We start from the raw sequence: 22,612 nt of genomic DNA, 5'->3' as shown, positions 1-22,612 counted from the left end.
CTGAACTATCGCTAGCGCCATCTATGAGGTCTATGAGTTAATGACACCACATACAAAATTCTAACATATTTTGATTGTCCACAAATATATCACATCTATCTATCTATAAATGCAGCAAGTCTCTGTACGTACGTCTGTAATCCACGTAACTCGAGAACCGTTCAGCCCACCGACTTCACATTTGACACTCCACCACAGGGAGTGCAGTGCTCGGTGTCGAGTCCGTCGGATACACTGTTGTACAGAACCAGCACAAAAGCCTCTGCAATGTTGGCACCGGTGCCAAAGGATGCCTACCCCTAAATTACATGGTGATTTGAATCAGTTGTGTGGAGAAAGTGAAGCCCATATTAACGCACCGCCTTTTGATTGATAGTTGATTTTTGGTATAATTGTGTTTTATAGTTGTATATTATTTATGGGGTTAAAAGTGCAAGACCACTTTGGTAGAGGTTTGGGTTGACTTACATTGCACGCTGAATATAGATGTTAACTTCCTGTTGATTTTACTATTTGAAGATCTGGATCTGGATCCACGAATCCAGTCCGGGTTATCTTCCTAATAAAAATGGCAAAAAAATGATATACAAAATAAAATGAATTAATAAAAAGAGAACAGTGGTGGAGAGAATAACATGAGCATCTTGCCTCTCTCCTCATCTAGCCAATTGAGCAGCTTGGAGTGTCTGGACCTGTCAAACAACAACCTGAGTGTGGTCCCCATGGGTCTGCCCCGCAGCCTGGTGCTGCTGCACCTCGAGAAGAACTCCATCCGCAGCATCCCTGGAGATGCGCTCACCTCATGCAAAAACCTGGAGTATTTGCTTTTACATAACAACAAGCTCCGCTCGCGCTCCATCCACCCCACTGCCTTCCAGGTACTGATTACAGCACTGCAGCTTTAGATTGTACTGCAGATTCTCGGTAGAATCTCTTGGGATATGAGCAAAAAGTAGGGGTCTCTCTGCTACACATTGTGCTATTGCTTTGCCTGACTTTTATCTATTTTGTATCCATTCCATAAATGTCACACATACCGTACAGTAGGCCTACACTGTCCCTCATGAATAATTTGCCATACAATAATACCTCCAGGGCTTGAAGAAGCTGCACACGCTCCACATGTACAACAACCAGCTGGAGCGCGTCCCGAGGGGCCTGCCGCGCCGCGCCAAGACCCTTATGATACTGCACAACGCCATCAATGAGCTCGGCCGCAACGACCTGGTCATGCTTTACACTCTGACGGAGCTAAACCTCAGCTACAACCGGCTGACCAGCCCCAAGGTGCACCGTGAGGCTTTCAGGAAGCTGCGCGTGCTGGAGACTCTGGACCTCTCGGGCAACATGCTCCACTCGCTGCCCCTGGGCCTGCCCCGTAGTCTGCAGGAGCTGAAGATCAAAGACAACAAGCTGATCTCCATACCGGACGGGGCGCTGATGGGCATGCTGAAGCTGCGTGAGATCAACCTGAGCAACAACCAGCTGAAGGTCAACTCCGTCTACCAGGGAGCCTGGCTGGAACTCAACGCGCTGAAAGTGAGTGGAGGCCATGTCCATATTTAGAGGCTGGTGTTGGAGATGTCTATATTTGGGCATAATCCCCAGACACATCCACACAACATTGACAATATAACGTCTTAAAAACGGTGAAAAAATTAATGCAAAAGTGCTAAGTGCTTTTTAGTGCACAATGCTCTATTATCAGTGGCTTGATGGATATAACTTGGAACAAATTATCGATTCCTTCAAGCTGTTTGATTTACATTTTGGCATCCAGAGTACTCTTCCTAATTGGAGACGTTCATATTCCAAGAAGACAAGATGATGAAAGTCTTTTTCCCCTATTACTTTCTTAGCTGTTGTTTAGTGCATACTAGCAAGCCTGTTTTTGGTTGCCAAACCATGCTGTAATTCCATACAGTGTAATGATGCTCTCTAGGATTGTTTGGTAGAATATCAACATACATAAAGATCATGCTAACCCCATCAACCCCTCAACAAAAAAAACATTTTTTTTTCTTCGTTTTTTGGGGTGTGATTTAATGCCCTACTTTGTCATAACTACAGTGTCACACAAATGCAGCCAATACATAAATAAAAAATAGTACAAGTTACAAGTTAACGCATCTGAGCTTTTAGATTATTATTTTTTTGCCTTTTGGAATATTGCATATTGCATCCATTGGAACACAAGTTATTTTGTCTCCCCCATTTCCTGAAAAGTATTAGCTTTTGTACGTACAAGGTTTCTAACCGATATCGGCGATCCATATCATAGGCTTATTAGGCTATATGTGATCTATTTATGGAACGGGCGATTTGTGTTTTATTCAGACACTGGACATGTCTGGCAATCAGCTGTCACATATCCCATCGGACCTGCCTGAATCCCTGGAATACCTCTACCTGCAGCGCAACCGCATCACTACGGTGCCCGCCTCAGCTTTTGAAGGCACTCCTAACATCAAAGGCATCTTCCTTCGGTAAGGATGTACAGGGCAGTGTTGCCACGTCTGCTTAATATTATATATGTACTTGCGGTAAAGTCGCTTGTTTCTAAAGTGTAGTTGCTTAGTTGAACTTGTTGTTTAATTCAACCCTATAAACAATAGAATTGAAAATAGCCAATGTACAAGCTTGTAGATCGCTATCACCAAATCTTGAAATAAATGTCAAACATCTGGAATGTTTTTGAAAGTGGCTTTGGCGGTCCTTGACATGAAAATGTTTGAGAACCACTGCTCTAAAACTAAATTACTAAATTAGTCTTGTGGTTAACATGAGGTCATCTCACAGACATAATACTGTACACCAGTGATTCCCAAACCTTTTCATGTCAAGGACCCCCGAATTGACACTAATTAGCCCACGGACCCCCATTTGAAAAGATATGCCAGGGACCCCCATAAGAGAAGATTTTTACGGCTCTACAGTGATTCTCAACCGGTTTAATTTCAAGGACCCCCAGTTTGACATGCATATTAGTCTACTGACCCCCATGTAATGGCATTTCTATCTCTGGGACCCCCAATTTCTATTGTAAAATCAATGTTAATTTAACTCTGAGAGTGTACAAATGGAACCAAATGGACCCGTTAGGCAGAGTTACAGACCCATAAGGGTTCATTTGGTTCCAAACTATCATGTCCCCGGACCCCACTTTGGGAACCACTGATATGAAACAAGGCATGTGAACGTGTGATGTGTGCAAAAGCCAGAGCTTCCTCCTATTTGAAAGGGAAAATAACACGCACGCACGCACGCACGCACGCACGCACACACACACACACACACACACACACACACACACACACACACACACACACACACACACACACACACACACACACACACACACACACACACACACACACACACACACACACACACACACACACACTGTGGCTCAGGAGGTAGAGCAGGTCGTCCAATGATCCATGGGTCGGCGGTTCGAATCCCGGCTCCTCCTGTCTACATGTCGAAGTGTCCTTGGGCAAGACACTGAACCCCAAATTGCTCCTGATGTGCGGGTTGGTACCTTGCATGGCTTCCGCCGCAATCGGTGTATGAATGGGTGAATGTAATGCTCAATGGATAAAGGCGCTATATAAATGCACCATTTACCATTTTACCATTTACCACACACACACCATCATTGATGGAACCTGCATGGGGTTATTATGTGCGTCAGGTCTTTCAACAGTTGGCATTCACTACCTTCTCCTGACACCTATACAGAGCCCCACTGAGAAAATATTTTCGCATCCACTTGAATTGAAGTTTAAGTTTGAGAGTAGATAGAAAGAAGAAAATGCCAGCACTCAATATGTCCTTTTCACAGGACATAATTTGATTGAGTGCTGGCATTTTCTTCTGTCTATCATGGTGAATTAGAGTGAGCACATTGGTGAGCAAAGATACTGAATGGAAGGCAGAGAAATACACAATAATGCATATATTTGGCATTCTAGAATATCCATTACACATCGAGCCTAGCCCCTTTCAAAGATGCATACAACAGCTTTAGGAGACCGCAGAAACGTGTGCGAAAAGTTTTAAAGTTTTGGCTTCTCTGAAATTCTCTCTTCCTCACTTCCCATGTCCCGCCTCCCAGGACACAACAGCATTATAATAAACATCCTGCATGCCATGTATGCGGTCGGCCAATCAGAGGCAGTAACTAGGACATGCAGCTAGCCAGTCTCGGTGCGGGAGACAATGGGAAGTCAACAAGAAAGTCAAGGAAGAGAGAGGAGAAGCAAAATTAAAAAAATATATTAAAAATACGGCAACTCCGATTAGCGCCTTTTCGCACACGTTTCTGAGGTCTCCTAAAGCTGTTGTATGCATCTTTGAAACATCTCACCAACACTCAAGTGACCGAGCAGGTCTCCGTGAACAGAGAGTAGGTAAATCTGCGTCCTATGGAGAGTGGAATAACCGATGAGGGACCCTAGGGTACTGCCGTCCAAAATTCAGAAAAGGTAACCGAGGGTCCCGAAAGTGGCTACATTGAGCCTTGCACATAGAAGGATTTTTTCTCTAACCTGGAATGTTGTGGGTTGTCTGCTTCGGCAGTACTTTTTTCTTCTAGGTTTGAGAGTAGATCATCTTGTTCACTTTCCTATCATCATTACACATGCTGCCTGTCCTTGGCTCCCCTAGACCGTTTCCAAATAAAATGCTATTTAGTTTTGTTGTTCCATTCATCCTCCATCAATAAAAGAAGAGGATCCGAGGCACTCTGTTCCAAAGCCTTTTTTTATTGGGTTTAAGGCATGGCAAAGAACATTCTTCAGGGTCCCTGACGAAGGCTGAGTGCCAAAACACGTTGATCCTTTTTGTAATGTTCTTTGCCATGCCTTAAACCAAATAAAAATACCCTATTCTTTTATGATATTATCTAACCTCGCCAACGAGCGCTCCCCTCTTCTTCTATTCAAGATCCTCCATCAATGTTTTGGGGTTAGATGTCAGCTGGGTGACATAAGAGATAGATTGTCAAAACTGATACTCAAATGTTCTGAATCTCAGGTCTTTGGTCGATGACTCTGTCAGTTGAGTTCTCAGGTTTCTTTTCCATTTGGATTTTGATCCAAACTGAGGAGATGATTATGTAAGTGGGGCAGAGGAATGCTTTGGAGGAAATTGGTGATTTTCTTTTGATTGCTTGGATTAAAGTGCTCAGCTGTGGTTGGGTAATTTTACACCTAGGGATTTAAAATAAAAAATGAATAAATACAGTTGAGTCCAAAATGATGACTCTGACTATTTTAAAAGCCGGTTTTGTTTACCTAGCCCACCTAGACTAGGGACTAGCTAGGTTTCGGTCTCCCTCAATGTCTTGGACTGTTGAACTCATCTTCGCAGACTAGTAAGCAACACAGCACCAAACAAATTAAAGGTAACGAGTGTATTAGATTTACATAGGTGTCCAGAGCCCTTTAACACTCACTATGTTGCGTGTAATGTGATATATAATCCCTCTACTTCCCTTAATTTGCTCTTAAGTAATTTCCCCAACAATTTCCCCACTGCACTGACGCTATAGGATTATTTACACCTATATCTCCCCAATGTCGTGCAGCAAAAATAGCAGCTCTACAAGCATAATGATATTATACAATGTGGTGAATGGTGACGCCGTGTGAGCTTGTCGATTTGCTATTGTTGGCACTGGTGCACAACTTAATATAAATTAAGCATAACTCTGAAGCACTACCGTGTTACTCAATTGCTACCTTCCAGAATAAAACCCTAGAGAGATCACTGACGAGGGCTTTTTGGCATTATACGCTCTGTTTGGTTTATCATTAAGGCCCCATCGCAGCCGCTTCATGGCCTGTTTTGACGGGCCATGACCCCACCCAGGCTGTTGTGCACTTCATTCTGCTCCGAGCAGCTGCTAACGCATCAGTTAGGAAATGTCTCTCTCTCTCTCTCTCTCTCTCTCCCTCCCTCCCCACAGCTGGAAGCCTTTGGCCTGAGCCAATTTATGGCTTCTGGAATGGTTGCATCAGTAGGAGTAAGGGATAGGGGGATTTGTGAATGTGCGTGCGTGCGTGCGTGCGTGCGTGCGTGCGTGCGTGTCTGCCTGCCTGCCTGCCTGCCGTGTGGTGGCAGGATTTAATCATTATTGGCCTTTCATCTGAGATGAAAAAGCAACAAACAAATACCTACTGTATGACTATATCATGTCAGTGTTACACTGAGATGACTATGAACAGATGGGTCCTACTGTACACCCCCCCACCCACCCACACACACAGTCACACGCGTATCAGATTTCAACATATCGTATCACACCAACAACCCGCTGTCTTTTCCAGCCTTATGCTTGTGGATTTGAAAGATGGTACACACAGTAAACTCCCTGTAAAAAGAGAGTACAAAGGTAAACAAATGGACCTGTAAGGATCCATTTTGTTACATTTACACTCTCAACAAAATGCCCAAACTAACACTGAATGTGACTGAGAGCCAGTTGTAGGTTGATGTGGAGGCTTGTTTTGAAGCCCTAGAAAACCACACACGGTCTTCCTTGGTGTGTGAATGTCTAATGGCTCCCTTTTCCATTTCAAAGATTTTTCATTTACTAACAGACGTGATATTTTCTATTCCAGCTCTAACCGACTGTCGGTGGATTCTGTAAAGGAGAGCTCTTTCGCCCATTTGCCCAACCTCCAGGTCATTGATGTGGGCACCGGCAGTGAGGACCTATCTTTAAAACACGAGGAATTGGAGGAGGAGGACACATGAATCAACAAATGCTCAAAGGGAATTTTCACACGACTGCATAGTTGAAAGGCAAGAGAGAGAGAGAGTGTTTGCCTATTTTCTCAGAATGTTTGCCTATTTTGAACTGCCGGGATATGGACGCTAGGGTTCATGTGGTTCAAATGGGGATGAACATGTGCATTGTTGTAAGGAATGGCGGGTTCACATATTATTTCTGGTGCAGGATACCGGAAATTCGGTGTCTCTTTTTGTGCGGGGTGGGTTTAGTCTACAAAGCACAGCTTTCTATATGACCTTTGGTATTTTTGTGTTTGTTATCATGTATAATAGTCTAGTAGCCAGCCCATAGAGCCCCATTGTGAACCCGGACATGTTGAGTACACCAAGGTTTTATGTTAGAAATGTTTAGTATGGGTCCCCAGCATGTAGAAACTGCCGGATGCTAACTTGCATATGTTGAGCAATTTTCGTAATTGGCATAATATGTGACCATACCAATTACAACATATAAAAGGCAAAATATTCAAAATTTCATCATGCTTTATCTAGCATGTGACATGTCAAACTAGGGGGTTTTCATGATGCTGAATCCATTCCAAGCATTAGTTTTGCAAAAAAACACTCATTGGGCTAAAAGCGGCCAATGCCGTCATCACAAATTGATGATGTCAGTGGGCATGGCCGTGTTAAGCCCAATGAGTGTTTTTTTGCAAAACTAATGCTTGGAATGGATTCAGCATCATGAAAACCCCCTAGTTTGACACATCACATGCTAGATAAAGCATGATGAAATTTTGAATATTTTGCCTTCTATAGGTTGTTAATGGTATGGTCACATATTATGCCAATTATGAAAATTGCTCAACATATGCAAGTTAGCATCCGGCAGTTTCTACATGCTGGAGACCCATACTAAACATTTCTAACATAAAACGTTGGTGTACTCAACATGTTCGGGTTCACTTTTTGGCTACTAGACTATAATGTATTATTAAGGAGTCCCCCCCTGACCACACAACAATCAATGAGAATTAAAAAATTGACAGAGACAAAAAGGTAAAGACATGTGTTGATCATATGGTGTGTCTTTCTGTACTCTGCTCTGTGAAGTGTCCTAAGTGGCTACTGGCTACACTGTCACTGTAGGTTAAAGACTGAACAAAATGCCCCAAAACTTTACATGAAATCTTGTTAACATTAACACTGATCCTAAGAGCTGTGTCAAATTGAAAATGTAGCAATGAGTTGGGAGTGTTCCGGATATATTGGAATTGTCCTGTAACATATATTTGCCTTTCATTTTGAGAACTGCACATGACAGTGTTGTATTGCCATTTTCTTATACCATGTATTTGTTAATAGAATGTTTCTGAATACACAAACCTTGACCTTAATCAATGCTGCTACTGCCTCACTGTCCTGTCCTGTTTTATAAGATAAAGATTGCAAATATTTTTATACAACATCTAAAATGCTTTTGCTTTATATTCACTATATTGAATGCAATGTCACTTTTACATGCAGTATTATTATAATGTCACCTTTAAATGCCATGAAACACAGCAATAAATTATTTAAAAAAGAACACTGCATTTCTTTGGAAATCAAACAGTGTAGCGTGGATGTGCTCAGTGAGCAACCATACACCAGGTTGACAGTAAACAACAGCACAACGCATTGTGAGCTTATGGATCAGTAATTTAGATATAAGGGTTGATTTGTATTTTTTATGTCAGGCTAAATAAAAAGAATAAATCGGCACTATCTTGACCACCTCCAGTAGTCCGTCAATTTCAAGCAAATTTGTGTACATTTTAGTTTTCACACAGGATATTGATGTGCTGTACGTGGAAGAAAAAACAAGAACTAAAAAGCAGCAGGCATCATGACACATTTATATAATCTGTAAGGATGAAGAAAATGAAGATGTACAATATTGTACAGGATGACAAAGTGAGCTTAAAGTAAGCACAGAATGGTCAGGCTTTTTGTCTCCACCAGGCCGAAGGCATGGGGAGAGAGTATGTTTTGCACTCCGTCCGTCCGTCCGTCCGTGTGTGTGTGTGTGTGTCCGTCCGTCCTTCCGTCTGTGAACAGCTAATCTCCGGCACCGTTAACCCGGTCGATGTCAAATTTTGCACTCACACTCCCTGGATGCCAACGATGAACCTCTGCCCCAAAATTTCCAGAACAGCCTGTTATAGCGCCACCAGGAGGCCGCTTTGTGCAAAACAAGTTTTTGGACAGTACACCTACAGATTTTGTCCAAACATCACGCAAATTGGTACACAGTCTCTCTAGAGCCATTCAACGAAACGGGTCTTTCAGATTTTTCAGACTCCATCCTGATTGGCTAAGATTGGCTTCCAAAGTTCGCAGGAGTGCTCAGTTTCAAACAAAATGCTGCAAATCATGAACACATCGTGTGATTTCCGTGAAATTGTGCACGCACATTCCCACTAGGCCGAGGAAGAAATGCCAAATGAACATTTTCAACTCAGCCTCATGGTGGCGCTATAACTGGCGGAAAAGTGTTTTTATCTCTAACTGCACGGATCTGTGGATAACTTTGTATGCCAACTCCCTAGAGGCAAAGGAAAAACCTTTGCCTGGAATTTTTCACATCTGCTCTTTATAGCGCCACCAGGAGGCCCACATATGTAAAAAACATTTTCTAATATTACTCCTTCAGATTTTATCCGAATTTCACGCAAATCGGTACACATGCTCTTCATAGTCATGTAATCAAGACGGGTTTGTTTGATTTCTCATAATCCACCCTCATTGGCTACGATTGACTTCTAAACTTTTCAGGAGTAGCCCGCTTTGTACCCATTTTGTACAAATCGCCACAACTACTCAACGCAGCGTCCGATTGTGGTGAAACTGTGCATGCATATTCCCACTAGGCTTTGGAAGAAATGCCAATTGACAGTTTTCAAATCAGCCTCATGGTGGCGCTACAACAGGCCAAGCCGCGTCACACACACACACACACACACACACACACACACACACACACACACACACACACACACGTTTATATTGCTCCTAAACATTTTGCCAAACATCACACACACACTCCTATCCTCCTGGTGGAGACCTGTGCCCAGAAGGGCACTTTTTCTAGTTTAGAAATGTTTTAGTTGTGGGCTATGAATCCTCCAGGCCTCTTCTTATTTCGCTTTTAGTCATAATGCACCCATTACATGTGCCCCATCTCTTGCTTGTTTGAAGAGTAGCCATAAAAAATTATCTTCTCAAAAAGACTTTGGCTGGGTTGTATTTGTCAATATTATATTTATGTGGACGCAGGTCATTTCTTTTACTTTGTCACCAGATGTTGTTGGCCAGGTTTTAGAAAACGTGTTACTCGTCACAAGGAGGTAAATGTTTTAGCAACAAAATATTCTCATTAAAGCTGATATAAGCAATAATATGTCAAGATTTTAATGCAGGGGTCGGCAACCCAAGTTGTTGAAAGAGCCATTTTCGACCAAAAATAAATTCAAAATCTATCTGGTTAAGTAGCTCGAGTTGGAGCATGTTTTAGAAACAAATTCACTCACTGCATAAGAAGGCCTGCCGAGATTCTTCCAACTCCACTGTGCTGAAATCCAGGGAGGAGAAGTAAACTGAGGAGGTGATTTGCTGCAGGAGGATTGTTTCCCTATTTTTGAGTTGACCTAGTGGGACCACTCACAGGTAACCCAGACACTGTCACTGACAACAGGAGAAATACAAACACTTTAACATTTGGATAAAAAACACTTACTTAGGATGTGAGGATCTTTCTTAACCACTCCCTGCAGCAGGAGGATCTGTGTCCGTTTGTTTTGTTTGAACTGAACTCTCCAAGACCAATTTTGCGTTATTTCAAAGGAGTGGTGAATTGAATTAATAACCCCATTTGTGCCCAAGATTTTGAGTTGAACATTTATTGAATATATTTAGTTGGGGTTTCGTTATTGGTTGATTTTCGTTCTGAATATTGTATGCCATTTGATGCTTTTGTTATTTTCATTGAAAAGTAAATGTTGTAACCTAACCCATGCACCCTGATTTCAATACAAATACTGTTCCAATCCAACACATTTAAGGGTTCTTTATCTTTCATTGAGTCCTTTGTTCGTTTTCACCGGGCTACACAAAAAGGAGAGGCTAAGTTTGTCAAAGAGACTCTTTCAAGGCCAATACTAAACCAGAATCAGATTCATTAAACCACTGAGTAGTTTGACCTCAGAACTTTGTAAAGGGGAAGAAAGGAAGATGGGTCAGACATTTCTGACGGTTTCAACTCTAAATCAATTCAGAGCTTTTGGACAAAGGAACCTGCTGTGGCCTCCTGACTTGAAGGTTGGGTAAGGATTTTTTTTTCCTTCTGTTTATGAGCAATGCATTGCCTTTTTATTCGCTGACTTTATTGATTACTTGATTTTCTGAAAATAGATGTACAATTTTTTGGTTCGATTACTTTTGTTTTGGGTTCCTATTTTTTTTACTTATACTTGACTCATTCGAGACATTTCGTTGAACAATTTATTTTTAAATCTATTGATTTTGTTTCATCAAGTTTAAATCAGATACAAATATTGCTATTTATCGGTAAGTTTTGTGTTCCTTTTGGTTACAGTATAAAGAATTAGGCCTACTGACGCAGGTACAGGACCTTTAGTTCTTTAATATAACTCAGACATACAATGTTATGGTTCTGATTGTAATAACAGTGTTGTGTTGCTGATTATATCTTTGGTGGGTTTTAAAGACGCCATGCGTCACGTCTGAGGACGACCTAGAGAGAGATGTGCATGATGCGTAGTCGCTTAAGACCTACACTACAGATCACACAATTGGCCATCTTATTTATTTAGCGAATGCAAAGTTCTTAAGACAAGCGGTTGCCTCCTGGTCTACTGTATGGAGGGTGACTAATACTCCTTCCAGTCTTTGGAGAGAACAAACTTCAATGATGTGCTCCATAGTTTGTTCCTCACCACACGCACACAGTGGGCTTGGACCCATTTGTGAAGGCTGGCCAAGCAGGGGCCATGTCCAGTCCTGAACTTATTGAGCGTAGAGCGCTGTCTCCTTGGTTAGGTTGGTGCCAGGGACCTGTTTGTTGGGGTTAGGGTTAGGGCTGACACCAGGTGTTTGTTTGGGACCTCCTTGGACTGCATTACTTTTTCCAAGCTGATTGGATAGTGAAGTCAGCTGGTGGGGGTTCTTCCAAATTGGTCGTCTATGGAAGTCGAGCAGTGGGTGGGTTGAAGTTGTCTTCATGGATTGGTAAATGGGGAGAGTCTTTGAACTTTTGAACAAGCATCCTTTGAGAAACTGCTGCTCGCCGGATGTGTGGAGGGGCTATGTTTGATAAGACTGGGAGCCAGGGGATTGGTGTTGAACGAATAGTCCCGGACCTCCCGGTTATGGTTCTCATGGTTGTATTGAGCTGGGTGTCCACTTGGTGTGCGTGGGATGACCTGGACCAGACAGGGGCACAATATTCTGCTGCAGAGTATGACGGGGCCAGTGCTGAGGTGTGCAGTGTGGAGGCTGCCGCCCTCCATTTTGCACCAGCGAGCCTTCAGAGCAGGTTGTTTCTGGACTTCACCTTAGCTGCCGTCCCTTTTAGGTGTTCCTTGAAGGACAGGTTTCTGTCGAGGGGATTGGGTTGGATTGGATGCATGCATGCAATGCATGCTTTAGCTTGAGTCCGCTCATGCATCTAGGCTCATTCCTATATACACGCTGGTGTGACACTCTGCACTCTTCAGCCTTTGTAAACTTTGAGGTGCAAAATAAAGGGTTGTTTGTAACCGATGTACAGTATGGCCCTCATTTATCAATGGAGTGTAAATTCTAGCATGGGTTTTGGCGTACGCTCACGTCGGCACTGCATTTATCAAATGATCCTAAACCGCTGATCCTTGTGTAATTTCTTGCAAATTTTAATATTCTACACTTCCATACAGTAGTCAATTTCTGTCCATCTCAATTGATGTTGAGTGCGTACACCTAATTCTTGGCAATTTTAGACCACAGTGCACTTCTGATGGTTTGCCGCTTTGTTTTGCCACACTGCAATGGGCAGCAACCTTGCCGCTCCGCTTTTTACTGGCTGATGCAAGGAAACCGCTTTCTCATAACGGGGAAGCAGATTAACTATGCTGGTGTGAATTATAGTGGCTGGGAGTTTTATGCGCATTTAGCACATCTTGCATCCTGTGCTCATTACATAATGCATCTCATGTATCATCTTCCCTAGCCTATACTGATCATTCACTCCATGTGTCAAATCTGCCCAACAATAATTTTAGCACAGAAAGCGTTTTGTGGTCACCTTTCAGGGTGCAGAACCTACTCTTTTGTCTACTCCAGCCTTGCCATTAGATGAAGAGCACAGCGTAAGCTCACTCCTTGACATTCATTTCCCTGAAATAAGTTACTGATAGTGTAGGTAAAATAGAACCAGAACAGAGACAAAACAACTTGAGCAGAAGATGGAAACAAAATGATGTACCACTTGGTTTATATAACATTACAAGTAGTTTTTGCACTTTTCAAGTTGAAGCCATATGCCCAGTTACTGTACGAATGGCGTAATGTGGCCCCAAGAGAAGTTGGTGTTTCAGACCGACTATATTTGGCCCCAGTACCCTTTTGTCATCATCATCATCATCATCATCATCATCATCATCATCAGCTTAGCACCACCAGTATTGTTAAGGCAAAATAAAATGAAGAGGAGTCACTTTGTTTGTCTACTCTACACTTTTCATAAAGTAGAGGACGGAGAGGTGGACCCCATCTTCTCTACTTTATGAAATTATGACAAGTGACAAAATAACAGATGTTCATTCACAGGGATATTTTGCACACTGGGACACATATGAGAATGTACCATAATTAAGAAATCATATAAAATGTAGAAATCAGTTAAGTAATGCAAATATTCACACACTATGTACATCAGTTGAGAAGTGAATGTACAGTTAAATGAACACTATGATTTTACTGTGTGCCACTGCCACTCCCACTAAGGGGAGTAATATGAGTCAAAGTATAGCAATTTTGTCCTTGGTCACCTGGAATTAATTGTCACTAGCTCTCACAGTTTCATTTGGATTATTATTGATGTTGCACATCACAGTAAGTCACCATTGTGTATCCTGTTGCTGATCAGTTCAGTACAGGAGTGAAGGACCTACTGTAGCAATTCCCATTGAGATACTTTCTCTGTAATTCAGATGGAGAATGGTGAACAAGAGTCATGCTGGCTTTCCATCTCCGGCCCGACGTTAATCCTAATGTTATGAGCTGTGTGTACTGGGAGGCTTATACATTTGTCTCAACGCCATCCATGTCAATGGTACAGTGGTACCATTTGTCCTTTTTTCGGTGCCCCGGGGGTATAGGGGGCTTTTTCCTCTCGTTTGGCGGTCGGACACCCTCCTCCAGCTGCATGAGGCGGGCCACATCAGGGGGTATTAGCTCCGCCTTGACATCCATGCGAGGCGGTTGGTAGCTGCCATTATTGTTTCGACAGTTCATCAGTGGCATCGGTGAGGGACTCACGGGTTTGGCCTCGCAGAGCAACGGTACCTGGGAGACCGGTGGTGAGTACGATGGGGGAGGAGAGAAAGGAAATTACTAGGGCAGAGAATAATAGTAAGAGTGCTAATAGTAAGCGATCATTTTATATCGAAAAATAGAATAGTATTATAATGGAATAGCAATTCTGGGCATGTCAAGGATTCGAAAATGTTTTTTTTTAGTAGCCAAAGTACATAATAGGATTTAAGTGGTTAAGAATAAAACATATTACTCTAAAACTCACCCCATCTCCCTCTTTTATGAAGTCTTTCCTGCAGATGTGTGCCATGATGCCTGTGGCCAAAGCGTCCCCCATTACATTCACCATAGTACGAAATCTGTCCCTGAGAAGGAGGACACTGTATGAAATGTCTCTGTATCAAACAATCACACAGCGGAACAAAATGTAAGATCAGTGGACCCGCATTATATTACTTACAATGCCCAATCGACTGCAATGATGAGCGTGATGTCATCAGTTGGCAAACCGACTGATGTCAACACAATCACCATAGTGACGAGGCCGGCCTGTGGAATCCCTGCTGCACCGATACTGGCTGCAGTGGCTGTGATGCTGGTTGGGGAAAACGAAATTACTGATAATAAATTGTACAGAGCCATTGAAAGAGGACAAAGATATTTCACATGAAATGGAGATGAGAGAATCACATCCATTAAATAAATGCAAAGTAAATAAATACAATTATTAAAATAACAGTTCAACTGATTTGATTTATACTGTACTTCCGTTCTACCGTCCTATGACATTGTCATACACAGATAATAGATCATCTGACTACAAGCCCGCAATGTGATATTTTCTTCAACCGTGGGGACATTTTGTCCATGGCATTTGTACTGGTTTCAAACACTCAGCTTAATCCTTCCTTCTCTCTGCAGCAACCAAAACTCCCTACTCCTTAAACATTAGCTTGACAATACAGAAAATCACACCCGTGTGAAGTAAGTGGTGCAACTCCGTGTGGGGGTCCCCGGGGGGGGGGGGGAGTTCCAGACCCACAGGAACGCACCCAGGGTGATTGCGGCGAGCCGCCCCGCGTCCGAAACGGTTGAGAATTGACAGAGTTACCGTGTGGGGGTCCCTCTACTGTACCCTCCACTGTACTGTACTGTCACTGTACTGTACTGGCACACCCGAAATCACCATATATACATGTGCGTGTGTTTGTGTGTGTGTTAGGTTGCGCACAGGTGGTGAAAAACAACCATGCTGTTTTCGTGCTCCGACGCACCCAGACACCCACCCACCCAGCCAGCCAGCCACCCACACATATAGTCACTTAAGCATGGTTGCACCACTTAAAAATTGAGATACAGTAGCTAGCCCCATATAAATTACTGTGGACACATGAGAAAAAGCTGTGTCATTACTAGCACTGCCCCTTTAAGGGTAGTGCATAAAAGGGGTGAACAGGTTTGAGGCCTCATGTTGGTAGGTTGTTAGCGAGGGGGGATGTTGGAAATGTCGTCGTTTGAGGAAGCGGACAGTCAAACTGTATCTACCAGAGAGCCGCGGACGTTTTCGGCTGTCTCCCAGCTTCTTTTCCGGTTTCTTAGACAGCTGGTGGATGGAAATTAAGCTCCACCCCCGTTTCCGGGAATCTGTCCGTCGCGGCAACCTGCCACGGGGGTGGAGCTTCTTTACATTTTATGAAATCTTAAGCATAAATTTAATTTGGCCAGAGAGAGGAGAGTGTTTGGTCGGATGGCCTTTTTGTCACACTAGAGAGTTTGGTAGGAAAGAGGAGGAATGTCCTACAATGGACACCGTAGATGTGTGTATCATAGTATGGAGTATGTGCAGTATTTGCTGGATTGAAGTAGGTTGATGACTGAAGGCGTAACAGAGATGGTGAAACATCACAGATGGAGCACAGCAACTCAAAACACAACCTGATGGTGAGAGTGTAGTGGGCATGTGTGTGTACTGTATGTACTGTATGTGTCGGCCTGTCGGGGGATGGGGGCTTGGGTCAGCGGCCCATGGGTGGCGTGACTAGGAGATGGCGTTTTATCCACATCACGTGGCCCCTTTAAACAGAGAGATTAGTGGAGATCTCAGTCTGCTGTTGCTTTGTTATGGATTCATATTACAAACGCGTATACTGTACACTACAGTACAGAGAGCTCAAGGGTTGGACGACAACACACATCCTTGTTTGGATTTCTTGGTCGGTGATAATTCAGTACTCAACAGATAGGCCAGTCAATCTAAGATTTGGCCCAAAAGAAATTGCAATAGTAATCGTTCAAGGTTTTTCATGATCCTTGGGGTCATCCAAATAACATATTAAAAATTGATGGATTGATACATTTTGGATCATGGTAAATTCAGGGGTTGAATGTTGGGGTACCATTAATAACAGGGCAAAAATGTCTAATTGTAATTGTGCTTTAAGTAGCATGTGACGTGTCAAACTAGGGGTTATTCATGATTCCAAATCCATTGCAAGCATTAGTTTTGCACGAAAAACACTCCTTGGGGTAAAAACATGATGAGGTCATCACATTTGGGCACATTTGGGCAAGTGGCTATGGCCTAATTTAGCCCAAGGAGTGTTTTTCGTGCAAAACTAATGCTTGGAATGGATTCAGAATCATGAACTAGAAAAAGTCACCCTCTGGGCACAAGTCTCCACCAGGCCAGGTAAGGTTGTGGCCTCCTGGTGGCGCTATAATAGGCCAATGTGAAAAGGGTGCCATTTGTTCTTATGCCTTTGATGGCAATTGGATGATTTGAGGCATTTTGTTCCAAAAATGTGTTTTGCAAAAATTCACCTGTTGGTGGCGCTATAACAGGCCAATGTGAAAAGGGTGGGATATATTCCTCAGCCTAGTAGGAAAGTGCATGAAAGATTTCACGCTGCATTCATGATTTGAGGCTTTCAAAAGTCGGCCTCCTGGTGGCGCTATAACAGGCCGTTCTCTGACAATTTGGGTCAGAGGTTCATTGTTGGCATCTAGGGAGTGTGTGTGCAAAGTTTGGCATCGACCGGGTTAACGGTGCTGGAGATTAGCTGGTAACGGACGGACGGACAGACACACACACGGACGGACGGACGGACGGACGGACACACACACGGACGGACGGACGGACGGACGGACGGACGGAAGGAGTGCAAAACATACTCTCTCCCTCCCCATGCCTTCGGCCTGGTGGAGACAAAAGCCCTTAGTTTGACACGTCACATGATACTTAAAGCATAATTAAAACTAGAAAAAGTGCCCTTCTGGGCACAGGTCTCCACCAGGAGGATAGGAGTGTGTGTGATGTTTGGCAAAATGTTTAGGAGTAATATAAACATGTTTTTGTGTTGTTTGTTTTTTGCAAAAACATTCTTCATTTTGTTGAGGAAATGCAGAGCCAGATCCTACTCATAGCATGAGGATAGAATTATGGATGAGCAGCATTTTGTACAAAACGGGCCACTCCTGAAAACTTTGGAAGGCAATCTTAGCCAATCAGTGTAGAATCTGAGAAATCCAACAGACTCGTCTTGATCACATGACTACAGAGATGTGTACCGATTTGCGTGAGATTTGGATGAAATCTGTGCGACTAACAAACAATGTGTTTTGCAGAAATCAGCCTCATGGTAGCGCTATAACTGGCAGATGTGGAGGGATGCAGGGGGGAAAAAATCCATGGCCTCTAGGGAGTGCGCATACATAAGTTGTATACAGATCGATGCAGTTATAGGTAAAAACAGGAATTGCCCTGTTATAGCGCCACCGTGAGGCTGATTTGGAAAAAAATTAGTGGCATGTCGTCCTCGGCCTAGTAGAAATGTGCGTGTATAATTTCACGGAAATTGCACACTGTATACTGATTTGTGGCATTTTGTTCGAAACGGACCAATCATGTGAGCTTTGGAAGCCAATCTTAGCCAATCAGGATGGAAGATGGGAAATGGTGCAGATCCGTGTTGATCACATGACTATGGAGATAGTGTATACCGAATTGGATAAAATGTGTACGAGTAATCTGCATAAATGTGTTTTGCCTAAATCGGCCTCATGGTGGCGCTATAGCAGGGAGTGTGTGTGCAAAGTTTGGCATGGATCGGGCCAACGGAGATTAGCTGGTAACGGACGGACGGACGGACGGACACACACACGGACGGAGTGCAAAACATACTCTCTCCTCATGCCTTCGGCCTGGTGGAGACAATTAGAGATGTTTGTCTACCCCAACTTGGGGTACCTATATTCACTTGGCCACTGTATGTGCTGACCTTTCTGAGATAAATCACATCTGTTTGAAACGGATTGTGAGCAAGCAGCTCCTGAAAACCCGAAGTAGATACTGTAGTTGACTCTGCTATACTTTCCGGCTCCTTTTTTTTTTCTCTACATCACTATGCTGATTATAGCCGAATCTACATGCTCACAATAAGTCGGGAGCGGGAGGGTGGCGTGGCGTTGGAGTTCAGAGAGATAGTGGGGAGCCTGGTTGTTGAGGGCCTTGTACTGTAGGTGGTGATTAGTGTTTTGAAATCTATCTAAAGTTAGCTGCATTGTTCACCACAACAGTTCCGTTCGGGAGGGCTCCGCAGACTGAATAAAACAAGAAATGAAATGTCATTTGCAGGTGGTTGCCCTAGCAATATAAAGAAAACAAGTGCATCTGTGTCTGATCATGTTTAGCTTAGAGGCCAGCCCTAGCTATTGTATTGGCTTGGAGGCAATCATGAAAAGGACTGTTTTTGTCTCAGTGGCGCAAAGGCACAGCTGCACCTTGAGTGACAGGCTGCCCACTTGCCCAGCCAATCATGAAAAGTTCGCTACTACATCGCGACTACTGGTCTGGGTGATTGTTGACACAATGACACTGTTCACTCGAGCAAGCCACTGACTGAAGCAGTGTACACTACAGTCAACAGCACTGGAACAGATGGTTTTAATACCTGGATATTGTGTCGCGCTGGTCGGAATTTGTGACTTTGTGAAATTCTTACGATATGAGTCACTAGGTCACTAGAGAGAGATTTAAGAGGAGTTTGCACATCTGGGAAGTTGGCTCAGTCATGTCCCTTCCAAACTACTGCTGCTATACTCGCTTTTCACTGCTGACAGTGAATGAAGCTGGGCTGAATGCGGAAACAAAACTAAATTGTTGAATGTTTGACCTTGACTTCTGACCAATCACAGTAGCCAAACTAGTTCAGCTAGTCGGAACATCTCGGAGGCGCAGAACAACCGACAAGTTCTGAAGACGCCCACCCGAAGCTTTGACTTTGAATGCAGGACAAAATGAATGTATGCACTGTGTAGGTAGACGGATGTCCCATCGGTCTGCTACACATGCACCTAAATATGCAATGGACTCCAGGGGTAGGGCCCGACAAGCCTATGGCTTCTCCCTAGCTCTTTTTCAGATATTGGACAGGACATAAGCAACGGACACTCAAAAGAAGTAGGGGAAAAAAAAGAAAAAGGAAACGATGTGTGTTATGTATTAACTGTATGTCCACCATTCCGAAAATAAAACTGAACTGAGCACTGAATGCCGAACCAAAAAAAACTTTTGTCTATGCTGGTGTAGTATGCATTGGTCTTAACTCCCCCCGAGCGCTCATCATAACCATCATCAGCATCTAACCACCAATCAGTTGAGTTGTAGCAGGTTCCATTTACAGTACCCAAGTTTTTTAGTTTGTTAGTTGTCCAGTGTGTTGGCAATTGTAAGAATGTATTTATCTACCTCAATCTCTGCCAGACATGTACAAATATTATGTTCATGTACATGCATTTGTGTCAATAAAAACATCAATCAATGAATCAATCAAGCAGGCATGCATCAGTTGGGTGAAGCTGAAACAGAATTTCCCCCATGGGATTAACAAAGGTCTCCCCTTCCCTCCCCCTCCCGATCCTGAGGGGACTGGATTAGTCTGATGTGGTGGTATCATGGTGAAGGTCTCCCCTTCCCTCCCCTTCCCTCCCGATCCTGAGGGGACTGGATTAGTCTGATGTGGTGGTATCATGGTGAAGTGAGCATCCTGAGGGGACTGGATTAGTCTGATGTGGTGGTATCATGGTGAAGTGAGCGACATTAAAGCCTCATCATATCTCTACCATGTTAATAAGCATCTATGCACAGATGGCACGATATGACCGCACTACCGCAGCAGTCTGTCATCCGGATTTACTACCAACCTGATGGTGATGATCTGGCCAAAGTCCAGCTCGTAATTATTGACCTGTGCGATGAATATGGCCGCCACGGCCTCGTACAGAGCCGTGCCATCCATGTTGATTGTGGCGCCCACGGGGAGCACAAAGCGGATGATGCGGCGGTCGATGTGGTTGTTCTCCAAGAGGCACTTGAAGGTGATAGGCAGAGTGGCCGAGCTGGAACAGAGGCAGAGTGAACTATGAACTCAAAGTGCTGATAAATATGAAAAAGTCACATTGAGGAAAGTTGCATTGCAAATGAATATCCTCTAGTCAAGTGACTAGAGTCTAGTCCAATCACATGACATATTGCATTCACACTCAGAAGCACAGGAAAGGTCACAGTATTCTTTTTTTTTTCAACAACAAATATAGCTTTTCCTTTTCCGTTCTCCTTTATTATATGCCCTTTGAGTGTTATTCTTGTTCCAGTGAAAAGGACATTTTTATATATTATTTCTATGCAGAGCTATCACACATGAGATGAATCTAAAGAGAGTGAAGGTGCCATACTGGTGGAACTGTTGACACACAATAAAGAGAAAGCAGATGTTAAATTGAAGTAGTAAAGTACAGATTTGGATGGAGTACAAAGGCAAACATTCCTGGCAAATATTCTTTGTTTGTGCATTGCTGGGAATGAATTACTGATTGTGGATGCAGCCCAGTTGAAAAAAAGAAGAGAAACAAAACAAAAAAATATATTTCGCTCTTTTCCTCTTGTCTCACATCTTAGAATTATTTGCATTAGTTTACTACATTTACTTTGCAAACATAAAATGTTTGTAGATTACATGCCCCTTTACCTGGAGGAGGTGGCCAGGGCAATCAGCAGGGCCTGGAGGATCCCCCGGATGTAAACAATGGGGCTCTTCTTGGTGATGAAGAAGTACATGGATGGGAGGATGAAGAGGCCATGCAGTATCAAGCCAAACACCACGGTGAATGCGTAGAAGCCCAGCTTCTTCCCCATGTCTGACGGGTCACTCATCTCCAGGATCTTCCCAGCAACCAGAAACACAATGCCAAACGGGAAGTACCTGGTTCACCACAGTTAGGGTCAAAGGTCAAACGTAGCAGCACCAACATATTCTTCACATATGGATGCTTGGCCATGCAGGACCTGTTGGCGTCACTGGGTCAATGAAACGGGTACACCTTTAGGACCATGTTTCAATGTGCAGGGTATTACCAACAATGGCATTGACTGACGATGGAATGTGGAATTGATCGAGAACAAGGCGATGTTGGCATTAAAACATTGCATGGAGTGAGAGCCCGCATCGAGCGGTGTGAAGCCCGCCTCTGCCAAATGAGCGCGGCCTAACTTGCATACTGATAGGGTGGGAATTGGTTATGATCTGTCGTTATCAACATGGTGTACGTGAAAGGGCATCCTGGGTGCCACAGGTACATAATCATGACAAAGCATCGAAATGAGTTGGGAATGAGAATGTGTTTGGTGTGAGAAGGGTGATGAGGAATTCTGAGTCATTCTCACATCTCAGCATGCAACAACAATAATAGCTAGAAAAGTGCTCCTCGTAGCACAGGTGTAGTAGTAGTAAAAAGTGTTAGCCAATAAAAATGGAATATGAACAAAGAGATCCATCTTGATCATGACTATAGAGATAATGTGTATCGATTTGCATGATGTTTGGACAAAATCTGTAGGATTAATATAAAAAATGTGTTTTGCAAAAATCGGCCTCCTATGGCACTGTAACAAACAGGCCGATGTGAAAGTAGAGGCTTTTACTTGGCCTCCAGGGAGTGTGCATGCAAAGTTGCCAGATATTAGTTGCACGCGCACACACACACACACACACACACACACACACACACACACACGGGTGAAACATAATCTTGTATACGCCTTCGGCCTGGCCGAGACAATACTAATACATCGTAAAAATGTAAAGTCAAACTATACCATATAACGATGGCCACAATTCTCAGGACAGCCTCATTCAAACTCTGGCAGAAATTCACCAAGGGAATGCCATTTGGTCCCATCCTTCCCAGCATGATGCCTGTGAGGAAAATGAATATACATATTTAACAACTATATAAACTTTGG

General features: G+C 43.4%; 2 protein-coding genes across 3 annotated transcripts in view; one reads left to right on the top strand and one right to left on the bottom strand.

The window, feature by feature from the left end:
* The window catches only part of podn (podocan), a 163,762-nt gene that overhangs the window by 7,711 nt on the left and 133,439 nt on the right, over positions 1-22,612 (top strand). For both annotated transcript variants that reach the window (XM_079505962.1, XM_079505963.1), the window contains exons 8-11: positions 665-878; positions 1,096-1,539; positions 2,338-2,486; positions 6,627-7,062. In XM_079505962.1, the coding sequence (XP_079362088.1) occupies positions 665-878; positions 1,096-1,539; positions 2,338-2,486; positions 6,627-6,762 (943 nt within the window). In that variant the 3' untranslated portion in view covers positions 6,763-7,062. The remainder of the gene's footprint in view (positions 1-664; positions 879-1,095; positions 1,540-2,337; positions 2,487-6,626; positions 7,063-22,612) is intronic.
* The window catches only part of slc1a7b (solute carrier family 1 member 7b), a gene marked incomplete at its 5' end in the record, with an annotated part of 40,606 nt that continues 31,320 nt past the window's right edge, over positions 13,327-22,612 (bottom strand). Inside the window, 6 exons of the mRNA XM_079505735.1 lie at positions 13,327-14,343; positions 14,579-14,678; positions 14,774-14,908; positions 20,515-20,709; positions 21,339-21,572; positions 22,466-22,565. Of these exons, the coding sequence (XP_079361861.1) occupies positions 14,077-14,343; positions 14,579-14,678; positions 14,774-14,908; positions 20,515-20,709; positions 21,339-21,572; positions 22,466-22,565 (1,031 nt within the window). The 3' untranslated portion in view covers positions 13,327-14,076. The remainder of the gene's footprint in view (positions 14,344-14,578; positions 14,679-14,773; positions 14,909-20,514; positions 20,710-21,338; positions 21,573-22,465; positions 22,566-22,612) is intronic.

This window comes from Electrona antarctica (genome assembly GCF_951216825.1).
Source record: "Electrona antarctica genome assembly, chromosome: 7".
Lineage (NCBI taxonomy): Eukaryota > Metazoa > Chordata > Actinopteri > Myctophiformes > Myctophidae > Electrona > Electrona antarctica.
The sequence above is the reverse complement of the archived record's forward strand: the minus strand, read 5'-3'. Positions and strand labels throughout refer to the sequence as shown.